This window comes from Mus caroli, unplaced genomic scaffold, assembly GCF_978045245.1.
Source record: "Mus caroli unplaced genomic scaffold, Mus_caroli_1 scaffold_4, whole genome shotgun sequence".
NCBI lineage: Eukaryota > Metazoa > Chordata > Mammalia > Rodentia > Muridae > Mus > Mus caroli.
In genome coordinates, this window is record NW_028227259.1 from 118,332,724 (window position 1) to 118,348,885 (window position 16,162).

Here is a 16,162-nt window from a genome sequence, read left to right on the forward strand (position 1 = left end):
TGGGAATTGAACTCAAGGTCAGGTTAGGAGCCAGTGCTCTTAACTGCTGAGTCATCTCTTCAGCTCGTCTTTTTTTTTTTTTTTTTTTTCTTTTCTTTTTCCCAAATTGGCTCTGCAAATTATGAGTTTATCTGCATTTATCTGGCCTGAGGGCAGTGGTTCTTATGCTTTTAAATAATTGAAAACAATCAAGAGAAGAACACTGTTCATGTAAAAAACAAACAAACAAACTAGGAGGAATTCAAAGGCCAGAGTACATAAATAAAGTTTTATTGGCACACAGCTTCACTCGCTGGTTTCTGGGAAGCCTGTGGCACATTTTGCTAGAAGTCCTCAGTAGTGGGACAGAGGGCAGACTTTAACACCTGAAGTATTAACTAGCTGTGACTTGCCATGCTTGTAGGTGTCAGCCAATCTCACATGCTACAACATCCAGTTTCTCTGCCTCCAGAGTATTGGGATTAAAGGTGCACCACCACGCTTTTACTTAGCCCAGGCTGGCCTTGAACTCACCATTACACCCAAGGGTATCTTAATCTCCCGCGGCTTCCTCTTCCTCTGTTTTCTGAGTGCTAGGATTACAGATATGTATTCCCTGTTAAATATATATATATATATATATATGTTGAGTGCTGGGATATATATAATGTACATATGTTATATAGGTCTATAGCCTGCTGATGAAGCCCCCATGTCAGCCTAGCTCAGGGTCAGTGTGCTGTTTTCCTAAAAGGCCAAATAGTAAATATTTTGTGATAATACAGCTTCTCACAGCTACTCACTGCTGTTTCCTGTGGCAGTAGCTACCCGTTTATATGGGACTGGCTGTGTTCCATTAAAGGACCTTGAAATGGGCCATTTGTATGATTTGTTGTATTTCATAATATAGAATTCTTTGGACCCCCCCCAACCCCAGAACCACTTAAATCTGTTTAAATCATTCACAGCAGATTAAGATCGGCCCAGGGACACTGATTGCTCACCCTTGACCTGGTATCATTCCAGAAGGCATCCGGAGGTTGTATGGCCTGAGAAATTCCCAAGGGTTGGGCTGGCAAGCCAGGGCAGCAGGCAATTCCTGGAATCTACCTAGTGGAAGGGGAGAACTGACTTCTAAACATTGCCCTCTGATTTCTCTCCACATACATGGTAGTACGTGCAGCCCACCCCCAAATAAATTAAAACATTGAAATAGAAATTATAGAAGGTCTATTTATCTGGTATCATAGTTATATCTAAGATTTGATTTATTTCTATGTGTGTGTGCATGTATGTGTATCTGTATATGCTGTGTGTGTGTATGCATGTGCATACATGGGTGCATGTGTGCATGTTATGTGCATGTGCATGTGCATGCGAGAGTGTGTATGCCATCAGAGGCCAGAAGAGGGCGCCAGATCCTCTGGAAATGGATTACAGGTAGCTGTGAGCCACCTAATTTGAGTGCTGGCTTCCCAAAAGGAACAGCAAGCTCTCTTTAACAACTGAGCCATCTCTGCAGCTCCTGGGATCCCAGTATTGAGTTGTCTGTAGGGAAGTAAATTCAGTGGCTTCCCCTGGCTCCAAGTCTTCTCCCTGTGCTTCCATTACTGACAACAGAAACGCAGCACTCACACTGCCTTCCACCCATCACCTGGTGGTCAGGATGGTAGAGGGCAAGGGATTAGAGTGTTGGAGAACACCAGGGCCCTGGACAGGGAGGGCAGCTGGGACATTCCTATTAGGGACAAGTCTCCTTCAGTGTACATCCTGTTTATCCTTTTCTAGATTCTTTGTTCTTCGGTCCTAAGACAGTACCCAAGGTCTGCTGCACCTTAGGCAAGTGTCATATTGCTTAGTGACACACCCACTTCCCTAGATGGCTTCATGTTTATTTAATTTATTTAAAAACATTTATTGGTATATGTGTGTGTGCATGTGTGTGTGTGTGTGTGCGCACACTCCCATGCATGCCATGGTACACCTGTGGAGGTCAGGATACTTTGCTTGAGTTGCGTCTCTCCTTCCACCCTGTGGGTTGAAGGGCTTGGACTCACGTTGTCAGACTTGCCTGACCCATCCCGAATTTGTTTTGTTGAAACAGAGTCTGTCTATGCTTCTCAGGCTGGCCTTGAACTCATGACCTTCCCTCCTCTGCCTCCCAGGCTCTGGGATTTCAGGTGTACACTACCACTTCCCCCTTTGGGTCCCCTGAATATTTCATCCTGTGAGAGGAGGCACGGGATGTTGGAGGGGCATCCTGAGGTCACGGGGCAGCCGATTCTACATCAGAAACTTGGAGCTCTGTTGGTGTCTGTGGCCATGCTGTGTATTTGCACAGGGTTGAGCAACGTCTCTGATCTCACCTCCATGCCCACACTCATTTTCAGAGACAACCCTGCAGTGCTTCGCCTTTGTACCCTAATCAATCTTTCCTACCTCAGTTTGAAAATCTGAGGTGAGATAGAGTTGGATTACCAGCCCAGCTCTGCTGCTTGTCAGCTGCGGGACTTGAGGCCAGAGGACCTCTCTGAACCCCTGTCTCGTTATTCCGAGCAGGAGATGGCAGCCTTTTTTATCCGGAGCAGTCGCATCGAGAAGGGCCAGTTCGCTGTTTGCCCTTGAAAACATCGTTTTCCTCCCATCCCCGAACAGCGCTGCCCAAGTCTTATGCCCAACAGCTGACTGAGTCTGGCGCTTGGCAGCTCCGTTGTTGATTGCTTTTCAGAGCCATTTCCAAAGCCACTGTGGAACATTTTGGCCCTCGCCCTGTCCTTCCTCCTTCCGCCTAAGGTCAGGGCTTAGCTCCGGGCCAGCGCACGGCACTTCGCAAAGGTTCTCCCTTACTTGGCTCCAGTGCCGGGGAAGGTCGTCTGTCTGGAGCCAATGTTGGTTGGCCTCCAGCATTGTCAGAAAAGAATCAAAATAGTCCAGTCCCTGGAGATGGAGCCGGAGACAAGGCCTTCCCCGCAGTCTTGTATGTGCTCTGGGTAGTCTGCTGGCTTCCTGGTGAAGGGATTCCATTACCAACCTAAAACCAGTGTGGTACCACAGATGGTTCTGAGCTTCGAAATGGTGATTTTTCTTTTCCATCAAATCGAACAATATGTCTGAGAGTGTGAGGGGTCAGACTTTCTAACACAGAGAGGCATCAGCCTGTCAGGGAAAGTCACAGACAGGAGAGACTGGTGTTCAGTTGGGGGTTTTGTGGAGTGGGCTAAGCAAGTGACTTGTTGCTGTTCCTCTTGGACCCTGACCCTGCTGGTGTGGCTGCTCATTGAGGGTGTGCCACGGGCCACACCGAGCCCTCTATGTTCTGTCTATGGATGGTCCGGACCACCCACTTAATCCTGAGCAAGTGTGCAGCCATATTGAGTGAGGTGCCTGATATTCTCCCCTTATTCCAGGTGAGGGAGTTGAATGCTTCACAGGGAAGTGGAGTGGCTGTGGCTTTGGAAACCAGAGACCTGGTTGAGGAGAGGAACAATGACTACTGTCTTCCCCTGGGGTCAGCGGGCCGTGGTGTGTCAGGAGACAGGCTGTTCTCGTGAGGGGACATTTGGGTTGAGAACATGGCTCAGACAGTATTTCAAGTTGGGGATCTGAGTTTGGTTCTCCCAAACCCATAGAAAGATAAATGTCGCCGGGCCGTGGTGGCACACGCCTTTAATCCCAGCACTTGGGAGGCAGAGGCAGGCAGAGCTCTTGAGTCTGAGGCCAGCCTGGTCTACAAAGTGAGTTCCAGGACAGCCAGGGATAGACAGAGAAACCCTCTCTCCAAAAAACCAAAAAAAAAAAAAAAAAAGTCTGGATTAGGAGGTGGAGGCAGGAGGATGTGCGGAAGTTACCACCAGCCAGTGCAGCCAAATCGGTGAGCCCCAGGCTAGTGAGAGATTCTCAAGTGGGGAGGGTATGTGGATGGCATTCCAGGGGATGGCACCCAAAGCTGTCTTCTGGCCTTCACACGCATGTTCACACGTGCACACACATGAACATACATGAACACACATGAACATGTATGCTCTGTGAGAACTAAAAGGGAACATTCACATACCTAGTATCTCAAGCAAACCCCAGGACACCAACAACATAAGGGCCAGGATGGAGAGCCTTGCTGCTAGGGTGGTTAGGAGGGAAGAGAATGAGTAGGTTAGTGGACTAGCCTCAGAACTGCAACAAAGCATATAATGTAGTGGGTTAGCCTCTGAACTTCACCATCTAAACTTCAGCATATAGTAGGGAGAAAAAAAGAGGTAAGGAGATGTTTGAGTCCCTGGTGTGAGTTTCTGGATGGAGAAGGTAGGGTTTGGGGCTATAGCTCAGAGTTCTTCCCTTGTGTGTGTGTGAATTGGGTTCCATTCCCAGCACCGTAAAGAAACAGGACACCAGACTGAGAGGACCTGACAGGCACAGCCTCACTGACAGAGACAGATGTGGCTGTGTGCACCGTGACACCATCAGATACAGGGGATAGAAGAAGAGGAAAGCTTTGAGATATGGGAAAACCAGGCTGTCACCAAGGATCAAAGATTAAAACCCACTAATCAAGCAAAAACCCTTAGAGGCTCTGACAGGACAATGACACGGGCTTCGAAACTCAGCACAGATCAAACAAGTGGGCTGAACCCCAGGGCAGAAAAAACAAAACAAAACAAAACAAAGCAGTCTCCAAAAAACAGTCACCAAACACACAAGGTGGCCACGGCTTCCCCCTCCTCTTCTCCACTTCCGTAGCGTTCTCAGAAAGCCACTTGAGGATGTCTTCCATGAAAGCCACGGGGCACACCAGGGAGGAAGAACAGACAGACACAGCAGAGCATCCAGCAGATAGATAGTCCAGGCCTCCTGGCAGTGATAACCAGGAAGCCAGGGAGAGTCGGGACACCATCATTGCACGCTGCTGATATACACAGTGTCTGATATGAAGCTGCCAGGGGTGTGCTCCAGCAAAACAAAGGAGTACCCCCCAAAAGAGGGAGCCCACCAGTCACCCCAAATTAGGATCCTGCTCTGAGGAAAGACAAAAAAGGACAGACATCCATGGTTCCGAGGCCTTAAGAACAGCCATTCAGCAGTGTGTGTCTGTGTGTGTATCAGATGTAGAACACTGCAGATGTGAAATGCCAGAGTCAACAGCAATTTTCTTTCATGGGAGTTACAGGGGAGAGGGGCAGGGACCACCCTCCGCACTATGTTTTGATGTGTGTGTATTTAATGATTTGTTTTGTGCATGTGTACATGTGTGTGCATATACGTGTGTGTGTGTGCATGTGCCATGGTGCCCGTGTGGAGGTCAGAGAACAACTTTTAGGAGTTGGTTCTCTCCTCCCACCACATGGGTCTTGGGGATTGAACTCAGGTCATCAGGCTCGGCAGCCAGTGCCTTTGCCCACTTAGCCATCCTGCCTCTCTGGTCACGTGATTTTTCTTTTGTTTTTCAAGCTTTTACTGAACCTCAGCATTGAGTTGTCACCCACGCTGACCTTCTCAAGAGGTGGTTTCTTCTTCTTCTTCTTCTTTTTCTTCTTTTTCTTCTTCTTCTTCTTCTTCTTCTTCTTCTTCTTCTTCTTCTTCTTCTTCTTCTTCTTCTTCTTCTTCTCCTTCTCCTTCTCCTTCTCCTTCTCCTTCTCCTTCTCCTTCTCCTTCTCCTTCTCCTCCTCCTCCTCCTCCTCCTCCTCCTCCTCCTCCTCCTCCTCCTCCTTCTTCTTTTTCTTTCTTTCTCTCTCCCTTTCTTTTATTTATTTTGTTTTCCGAGACAGGGTTTCTCTTGTGTGGCCCTGGCTGTCCTGGCACTCACTCTGTAGACCAGGCTGGCCTCAGACTCAGGAGATCCACCCGCCTCTGCCTCCAGAGTCTATTTATTTTTATTATATGTGTATGAGTGCTCGCCTGCACATATGTCTGTGCACCATGCATGTAACCCATGGAGGTCAGAAAGGGGGGGGGGGGTCAGACTCCCTGGAACTGGAGTTACAGCTGGGAGCCCCATGTGGGTGCTGTGGACTGAGTCCTCTGTAAGAGCAGCTAGTGCTCTTAGCTGGCAAATCTCTCCAGGGAGAAAGATTTGATCATGCAACAGGGATGAGGGTCACCACAGTCTAGAGGGTTTGGTGGGTCCCCTTCCTCTCTGCGTTTCCCATACAGACGTGCACAGGCACCCTGACCAACATGGAAGATTGCCTTTGGCTCAGAGGCTCTCTTAAGTCTCTATCCCAATCCTCTCACTCTTTCCTTCATCTTAGTCTCTCTGAGGTAGGGATGGGGTGGAGGTTGGGGGTGAGGTGGGTGGGGTTGGGGGATTAGTGGGTTGGGGGTGGGGTAGGCGTGAGGGTGTTGCTGCTGTGATCTTCAGTTAGACCTCTCTGGTGCTAGATCAACCTTCCCACATTTCCAGGCCTGGGTGGGGAGGGAGGGTGTGTTTGGATGTTCAGGAAGGAAAGCAAAGATGTTGTCACAAGGACAACTTCTGTACTGCGCTCTTTTTTGTGGGGGTGGGGTTGTTTTGTTTTGTTTATGTATATATATACACTGTAGCTGTCTTCAGGCACGCCAGAAGAGGGCATTGGATCCCGTTACAGATGGTTGTGAGCCACCATGTGATTTCTGGGAATTGAACTCAGGACCTCTGGAAGAGCAGCCAGTGCTCTTAACCACTGAGCCATCTCTCCAGACCCTGTACTGAGTTCTTTAAAACAAAAGTTTTGTAAAATATATTCATGGAAGCTACAGGGACTAAATTTGACAGGTGGAAGATGAAGAGTCATAGTGTGTGGACCCCCTTCCTGACCATAGGACACCTGTCCCTGCTGTAAGTTCCCAAATCAGGACCATGTCAATCAAGTAAGGGCTGAGTTATCTCAGGGCAGGGACAGCAGTACAGGCCTCCTAGGGTAGCACTGTCTGGCCTTGAGTCTTCTTGTTCATCCAGATATGTGTGTGTGTGTACAGGGTGTATGTATGAAGTATGTGCAGGGTGTGTATGTATGTGAGTGACTGTGTGAGCAAGTGTGTGTGTATGATACTCTGGCCACTGGCTTTGCCCGTACAGCTCCAGGCTCCAACTCTGTCCTGGGGGCCCCAGGCTTCCTCCCTCACGGCTGCTACCTTTCCTCCGCAGGCCCAGCATGTCTGGACTCCATCTGGTGAAGAGAGGCCGAGAACACAAGAAACTGGACCTGCACAGAGATTTCACCGTTGCATCCCCAGCTGAGTTTGTCACCCGCTTTGGAGGCAACAGGGTCATAGAGAAGGTAGAGACACGTCTTATACGCTAGTGATTGAGGGGGCCGGGCCCTTTTCTTCTTGGAAGCCCAGCTTCAGGCTTTTTCTTCCCACTTCAGAGGTGGAGGAGGCCTCCTCTTGGGACATCTGTTTGGGCAATGAGTGTTTGCCTTTGGGAGCTTCTCACCTCCCCCAGCCCCAGCATGGGCGCATTAGCCCATTCCTCAGAAAGGGAGACTGAGTCTCTGGCCTTGGTCAAGAGGCTCCTGAGTGCTTTGGGGAGTGGAGCCACTTCCTGAGTCGATGGTAGAGCAGTGAAGCTGCTGCCAGCCACTTTCAGAGGTTAGGGCTTCTTAGAGGAGAGGAGACCACGAACTACAGTGAGCAGGTCCCTTGGTCATGTCTCCTGTGTTCATGACAATCTGTGGCCCAGAGGTGGGATGCAGGTTGTTCAAGGTTAATAAGAGGAGCCGAAGGGATTTGAACCTGGCTTGATGGTTCCTTCCATCTTGCTCCAAACACCGAGAGTCTCCTGGGAAAGAACTAGACATTGCTTTTTTTTTTTTTTTAAAGATTTATTGCAGCCAGGCGTGGTGGCACACGCCTTTAATCCCAGCACTCGGGAGGCACAGGCAGGCAGATTTCTGAGTTCGAGGCCAGCCTGGTCTACAAAGTGAGTGCCAGGACAGCCAGGGCTACACAGTGAAACCCTGTCTCGAGAAACCAAAAAAAAAAAAAAAAAAGATTTATTTATTTTTTTATGTGAGTACATGATTGCTGACTTCAGACACACCAGAAGAGGGCATCAGATCCCATTACAGATGGTTGTGAGCCACCATGTGGTTGCTGGGAATTGGACTCAGGACCTCTGAAAGAGCAGTCAGTGAGCCATCTTTCCAGTCCCTGTTTTGTTTTATGTTTTTTTGTTTTGTTTTGTTTTGTGTTTTGAATTTTGTGTATCCCAGGTTAACCTCAAATCCCAAGGATAAACTTGCCCTTCTGATAATCCCACCTGTACCTCCCAAGTGTATGCCATGACGGCCAGTCTATGCAGTACTAGCCACTGAACCCAGGACCCCTCCACTTCTAGACTTTGTATTTTGTACTCATTAGGAGAGTGTTTTGCTGTGGTGGACTGGGCTCAGTCAGACCCCTTAATCTGCAGAAAAAATTCGGGGGTCCTGGTTACAGGTGGGCAAGGAGTTGGTGACGAAAATGGGTGACAAACAAATATGAACACAAGGGAGTGTGGTAGCTGAAAGTAATTTGTCTCAAAGTGAGCACCAGTCTTATAAGTGACTTTTACACAAAACAGAGAAATGTGTACTTAAAAGCTAACTGGAACCAACTGGGATAAAATCAATGTTAACAATTGGGATCAAAAGCAGCCCCTCCTAAGGTCAGCTTAATCTTAGAAGTCAGGGGCCAGGGCTTCGTGCCCTTGCCATAGTTCCAATTCTAGCCTATTGTATAGTCCACCTTCCCCCTAGACCATTGTTAATTCCTGTGTGTGGGTGTAACTTAGCTCTCTATAGTCCTTAGCTTCTACTCTAGTTCCTCCCTAGACCACAATCTTCCTTCTTCCTAGATAATGGTAAATTTTTGCATATGGGAGTAGCTTGCCCTGAGATTTCTAACTCTTATCCAGTAAAATACTGTAAGAAAGCATGCAAGACCCTCCACATTATTGCAGGGACAAATCTGGGGCATTCTAGCTATGGGGATGCCAAATTTCCAGGAGACCAAGTTTCTGTGAACTTTTCGCCTCTGGACTGTGTCCAGGTTTTTGGGGCCTGTCACACGTGTCACTACTGGAATGGATGTAGCATTTTGCAGCCGGCTCCACTGTGGCTGGTGTTTCCTCCTCAGAACAGCACAGCTCACTAGCCTCAGGTAGCCTCTGCCCAGGGCTCTCACACTTTCTGACTAGTAGCTGACCCCAGCTTGCCCTCAGTACTGGAGTTTCATGAGTAAGCCTCTACCTGGGAATGAGAGTGGAGATCTGGCTCCCCACAATGGGGCTCCAAGAATGTGTCTTCCCTTGCCACCTCCAGCCCTCTGAACCAAGCCTTGCTTTAGCAATGAGAAAGCCACATTAGGGTGTACTCATTCATCCCCAGTGGTGGGCCTCTCCAGTGATGCTCACCCCCCCAGTGATTCTCCTCCCCAGGGGTGCTCCTCCCCAGGGGTGCTCCTCCCCAGGGGTGTCCCTCCCCAGTCGTGCTCCCCTGCAGTTTTGCTTCCCTGTAGTGGTGCTCCCCAAAGACTTAGCAGGGCCATGCAGGAGAGCCAGGAGCCTTGGCCAAGGCCTGAGGTCACAGTGTGAGCTTACTGGGTCTGAGTTTCCCTGTCTGTTAAACAGAGGCGGTCGCATCCCACACTTCTGAGGAGGCCAGGCCTTAGCAGCATGGCTAGGGTTGTGTGGCAGTGGGAGAGAACACAGGACGGAACTGCTCTGTGAGTCAGAGCTTGAGACCAGAGGCCTAATTACCTGTGGAGATTGGGTATTATTTATTTTGAGACAGGGTTTGATTCTGTAGCAAGGATATCCGTGACCTTGAAGTCTTTCTTCAGTTTCTAGACAGATTCTGCCTGGATTCTTTTTCTTTTCTTTTCTTTTCTTTTCTTTTCTTTTCTTTTCTTTTCTTTTCTTTTCTTTTTTTTTTTGAGACAGGGTCTCACTGTGTAGCCCTGGCTGCCCTGGAAGTCTCTGTGTAGACCAGGATGGCCTCAAACTCACAGAGATCTGCCTGTCTCTGCTTCCTGAGTGCTAGCATTATGCCCAACTCAAAAGATTTATGTATTCTATATTATGAGTGTTTGCCAGCATATGTATGTATGTATGTATGTATATATATATACATGTTTGTTTGTTTGTTTGTTTGTATGTATGTACGCATGTATATACACATGCATGTATGTATATATACACGTATATATACACACTGCATATATACATATATGTATATATGTATATGTATATATGCAGTGTGCATGCAGTTTTCTCAGAGGACAGAAGAGGGTGCTAGATCTCCTGGAACTGGAGTTACAGATGCTTATAAAAGATCTGCTGTGTAGGTGCTGAGAACTGAAGAACCCGGGTCCCCTGTCAGAGCAGCCAGAGGCCCACCGAGCCATCTCTCCAGGCCTGAGAGATGCTGATGGTCTTTCTTTAGTGCTGGGGTGTGGGAAGCCACATGTGCTGTTGCAGAGTGGCACAGGCTACTGCTGGCCACCACACATAAGTTTGGGCAAACGACCAATGCTTACTTATGCAGTAAAGTTTTTCACCAAACACTGCCTGGCCCGGGCATGATAATGAGGTACTGAGAGAATAAGCAATCAGATGTGAGACATGCAAATAAGGTATGATAATGAGGTACTGAGAGATTAACCAATCAGATGTGAGACATGCAAATGAGGTATGTTAATGAGGTACTGTGAGATACTGAGAGAGAGTAGCCAATCAGATGAGGAACATGCTAATGAGGCATAGTGTATAACCAATCTGGGTGTGAGACACGCCTCTACTAGGCCTATATAAGCAGCACCAGTTCTGGGCTCGGGGTCTCTTCGCCTCTACAATCAAGCTCTCCCAATAAACGTGTGCAGAAGGATACTGTTGCAGCGTTGTTCTTGCTGGTCGAGTTGTGCAGAAGGATACTGTTGCAGCGTTGTTCTTGCTGGTCGAGTTGGATGCGCGCAAGACTGGGGGATTGTCTTAGTTAGGGTTTTACTGCTGTGAACAGACACCATGACCAAGGCAACTCTTATAAGGACAACATTTAATTGGGGCTGGCTGACAGGTTCATTATCATCAAGGCAGGAGCATGGCAATGTCCAGGCAGATGTGTGGCTTGAGGAGCTGTGAGTTCCACCTCTTGTTCCGAAGGCATCTAGGAGAAGACTGACTTCTAGCCAGCTAGGATGAGGGTATTAAAGCCCACACCCACAGAAGAAACCCAACCAAACAAAAATGTATAGTTATTGCTAAAGGTTTGTGTGTGTGTGTGTGTGAGCACATTCTATACAGCACTGTATCTGTCTCCATCTCTGCCTCCAACTTGTCTGTGTCCCCATTCCCCAAATTCATGACCTCTTCTGTAATTATTGTTATACACACAAATACAAACACACACACTACTGGGCTACTGGGTCCATTTAGTGTTATTTCTATGTGCAGGCTCCCAGAGCCTTGGGGCTAGATGTTATGCTGGAAGAAAGGTTTTCTTACCTCTTCTGTCAGCAGCCATTGGCAACACACACACAGACACACACACACACACACACATCTATCTATCTATCTATCTATCTATCTATCTATCTATCTATCTATCTATCTATCTTGGAATTTGCTCTGTAGACCAGGCTGGCCTTGAATTCACAGAGATCCTTCTGCCTCTGCCTCCCAAGTGCTCGGTGATATTTTTAATAATACCAAATCAGAGCATTGACAATGCAGAAGAAATCGAAGGGCTGTTTGAAGTATGGGTTTAGAGAGATAGGTTTTGAGCCCCAGCTCTGTGACACTGAGGCGATGTCTCAGCTCTCCCCGTGTCTCCCTCAGGTGCTCATCGCCAACAACGGCATCGCTGCGGTCAAGTGTATGCGCTCCATCCGCCGCTGGGCCTACGAGATGTTCCGTAATGAACGTGCCATCCGGTTCGTGGTCATGGTGACGCCCGAGGATTTGAAGGCCAATGCAGGTACCTGAACTTGACCACTCGGCTCAACTCCATGCTATTCATCTCAGCCAGCCCTCACCTCCTCCACCCTGCCCAGACAGGTCCCTCCTGGACCCTGGAGCTGTAGGCTCTCTTTCACTGTCTTCTTCTTATGTGCTTTTTTGCATGCTGGCATGCATATCATCCATTTTAAAATTTTAATCACCACACAGCGTAGCAGGTGTCATTATGGCATCTTCAAGGAGAATTAATTTTTGTTCATTCTCCTTTCCTACTTCTTTCTCATCCCTACAACCCACCTCACTTCCATTCCCCATAACAGTTTCTTTAACTGTCTTTCCTGCAGCCAGGTGTGTTGTTTTTCTGTTAATCTCTGTGGTTTATTTTCCTTTGGTCCTGTTGAAACCAAACATACTGTAAAGTCAACAATTTGCTTTTTAGTGCTTTTGTAGACCCCCCCCACACCCCCCCACCCCGCTCAGAGCCCACGATGTTCTTCCTGGTGCCAGCAACCTCATCTTTGTCCGCATCCCTCAGGAATTCAGGCTCAGCTCTGCACAGACACAGCCTGCTTGTTACTTGGTCCCATTTAACAGATACCACAGTAGAGGCACAGGAATATAGGTTCATTGCTGGCATAACAGCCTATTGCCAGCAGGGGGCACTCTCCTGCGGGGGCCTCTTGTCACCTCACACTGACATTCTCCACATGGTTTGGCTCTGGTTGGCTCTGATTTGTACACCTTGCCCTCTTAAGTCTGGGCAGACAAAGTGGCTGTCAGGCTGTTTCCTAGATCCTCCCCAGTGCCTGATGGTCACTACTTGACTGATGCTGGAAGCAGCATCAGGGAGGTGTGGCTTTTTCTGGCTTTCTTCCTGTCTTGGGATTCCACTGCAGACGTTTTTCAGGATTTGGGGGAATTCCAGTCTGATACACCAACCTTCAACTTCGCATTGGGTCTGGATCTACGGGGCAGACTGCTTGGTGATGTCCCTCCCTGTCACCCTTTGCTCTTTATTGTGAATGGACTTCTTTTTTTGTGTGTGTTTTTGTTCTTTTGATTTTTCAAGACAGGGTTTCTCTGTGCAGTCCTGGCTGTCCTGGAACTCACTTTGTAGACCAGGTTGGCCTCGAACTCTGAAACTTGCCTGCCTCTGCCTCCCAAGTGCTGGGATTAAAGGCGTGCAGTAGGATACCCCCACATGTATGGAGCCCTAGGTTTGAATCCTTATAACACACACATACACACACACACACACACAAAACAGACGAAGTGGCATATTACTGTAATCCCAGTCCTTGAGAGGCAGAGGCAGGAAGCTCAGAAGTTCAAGGTCCGTCCTTGACTTCATAGAGTTGAGGCTAACCTGGGCTTCCAAGAGACCCAGTCATCAAACTAACCACCAAACACTGCATTATTTAATGATAAAACATTAAGATGGGCCTTAAGTAGGAATAATAGTACCCATCCCCGCCTTTTCCCTTTTATCCTAAAGCATAGCCATCGCCATAAAACTAAAACTCTTGATTTTCTTCTGATTTTGTGGACGACACCCATGGTCACCGCACAGTCCCCAGGGCTGCCCTCAAGGACAGGATGCGTTGCACCTCACTGGCTCTTGTCTCTCTGCCTGCTTCTTCCCACCCTCTCCCGTTTAACTGCAGAGTACATCAAGATGGCCGATCAGTACGTCCCTGTCCCAGGAGGACCCAATAACAACAACTACGCCAACGTCGAGCTGATCATAGACATTGCCAAGAGAATCCCCGTACAGGTGATGGTTCACAACTCCCCAGGGGTGGCCACGGGGTGGGGTGGGGTGGGGATGGGGATGGCCTGATGGGACACAGCAGTGTGCTGGGTGCAATGCAGCAGCAGGTGGGGTGTGGGGAGATCCTTGTTCACGCCTCGCCTCTCTGTGTTTGCAGGCCGTGTGGGCTGGCTGGGGCCACGCTTCGGAAAACCCCAAACTTCCAGAGCTGCTGTGTAAACACGAGATTGCTTTCCTAGGTAACGTGTGCCCTCCGTCGGATTGGGACGTGCAGAGTCAGAGGGTCTTTCTTGTGCTAGAGGATGCTTTCCTCACGGCGCAGGATCAGTTTGCTTCCTTGGGAGGGGCAGGGATGGGAGGCCCTGAGTGCGTGTTACCTATGGCAACAGGAACCACTGTGGTTATTGCAATGGAGTGATGCTGTGGTGATTAGCACCTGTGCTAAGTTTCTGTTGTTGGTATTAAGGTACCAGCCAAGCTGGCCCGAGCATCATGTGTCTGAGAGGGCCGTATCTTTGGGCTGCTTTTTGCAGGACCAGAGCCTCCTCACTTTTTTGTTAGGTAAAAATGACTCTGTGTCTGGCAGCGGCGGTGGCTCTCGGGATTTTCACTTGTGGACGCGTTAGACGATTTGGTATGCACACAGTTGGTCCTGTCACGTAGGGCCTGCTCACTGTGCCACGTACGGGCTGGCTCTTTGAGCCTTTAGTGTGCATCCTTCCTGCAGATGCTTGGTTCCTCCCAATGTGAGTCTTGCATCTGCTACAGAGCTCGGTTTTCGGTTTTCGTGTGGATAAGGTCCAGGTCTAGATGCTGGAAGCTGAAAAAAGGCCCCTGAGCAAGGGAGAGCAGGCAGAGAGCTTCCCTCCATCTCCTTGCTCTCCCGAGTCTGGCCACCATACCGTGCACCCAGTCAATACTCTGCCTGTCAGTGGCTAACCCTATTCCATTCTCCCTTCCTGCTACCTTAGGTCCCCCCAGTGAGGCCATGTGGGCCCTGGGAGACAAGATCGCCTCCACCATCGTAGCACAGACACTGCAAATCCCAACCCTACCCTGGAGTGGAAGCGGTAAGGGATGCAGACCTTCGGGGTGATGGGAATGTGTTCTGAAAAATTCTTTTGCATGGAAATTTTAGACAAATGAGAATGTGACTACCTTGTATGGAGCTTCGGGCATATACTGGTCGTGGCAGCTCATGTCTGTAATCCCAGCGATCAAGAGGCTTGGGCTGCACAGTGGGTCTCAGGCCAGTCCAGGGCTGCAGTGTGAGAGCCTGCTTTAAACACTACCACCACCTCATACTCACCCCCACACCCCCCCACACACACTCTGACACACACACACACACACACACTTTAACACTTGCACTAACACACATACATTCACTAATACTAATACACACACACTAACACACACATACATACATGTACATACACACTCTAACACACATACACACTAACATTTGCACTAACACACATACATTCACTAATATACACACTAACACACATACACTAACACACACATGCACACCCACTCACACACACACTTTAACAGTTGAGCTGCAGCTTCAAGTGTTCGTAACCCTGTCTATGTTTCTTAAGCATCGACTCCCATTCAGGGTCCTGAGACACTGGGGTGTGGCCGCTGGGCTGTGTTCCTGCTGTCCTGAGGAGGACACAACCCTCTTTGTCCCCTTCAGGTCTCACAGTGGAGTGGACGGAGGACAGCCGGCACCAGGGCAAATGCATCAGTGTCCCGGAAGATGTTTATGAGCAGGGCTGTGTGAAGGATGTGGACGAAGGCTTGCAGGTAGCAGCAGATGTGCAGGGTCTGCGTGGTCACCATCTGATACAAGCTTCCCTCCACCCTGGGGTTGGACTTGTTCTACCTCTAAAGGGGTCTGTCTGTCCTTTTCCCCCAGGCAGCAGAAAAAATAGGATTTCCTTTGATGATCAAAGCCTCCGAAGGCGGAGGCGGGAAAGGTATCCGCAAGGCTGAGAGTGCAGAGGACTTCCCGATGCTTTTCCGACAAGTGAGTGCTTCCTGCCCTGCCTTCCCTGTCTTTGGGGTTGCTTCCGTCCATTCTTGGCTGATGGTTTCGATTAGTGACATCTCCTAAAGCCAGGACCACGTTTGCAGGTGCTGGGTTTTGTTGTTTTATTTGTTAATTGTTTGTGGTGTGTGTGTGAGTCTGAGTGTGTGTGTGTGCATGCGCTGTAGTGAGAGCTTGTTTCTTTAAAAAACACAGAAATATTATAAGAACACGCTTTCATTTTAATCCCGGGTGTGGGCTGTGGGGCTGCTTCCTACTGTCCACAGCAGTGAACTATGATTTGCCTTGTGCAGGGGCGTGGTTTCACCAGCTGCACATGGTTTCTGCGATTGTGTGATACTGGGAATCCTGGGAACTTTTCAGAGGGTCTATAAATGCTAGCCCCCACAAAGGGTTGTTGTTTGTTGACTTTTGTTAAGTAGTCAAGTGCAAAGAAAAAAAACAAGAA

The 16,162-nt window shown here is 48.8% G+C and overlaps 1 protein-coding gene across 6 annotated transcripts in view; it reads left to right on the forward strand.

The window, feature by feature from the left end:
- Positions 1-16,162, forward strand: part of Acacb (acetyl-CoA carboxylase beta) — a 106,419-nt gene that overhangs the window by 30,409 nt on the left and 59,848 nt on the right. For all 6 annotated transcript variants that reach the window (XM_085837040.1, XM_085837042.1, XM_085837041.1 and 3 more), the window contains 7 exons: positions 7,097-7,229; positions 11,768-11,906; positions 13,552-13,661; positions 13,816-13,897; positions 14,630-14,728; positions 15,361-15,470; positions 15,583-15,693. In XM_085837040.1, the coding sequence (XP_085693166.1) occupies positions 7,097-7,229; positions 11,768-11,906; positions 13,552-13,661; positions 13,816-13,897; positions 14,630-14,728; positions 15,361-15,470; positions 15,583-15,693 (784 nt within the window). The remainder of the gene's footprint in view (positions 1-7,096; positions 7,230-11,767; positions 11,907-13,551; positions 13,662-13,815; positions 13,898-14,629; positions 14,729-15,360; positions 15,471-15,582; positions 15,694-16,162) is intronic.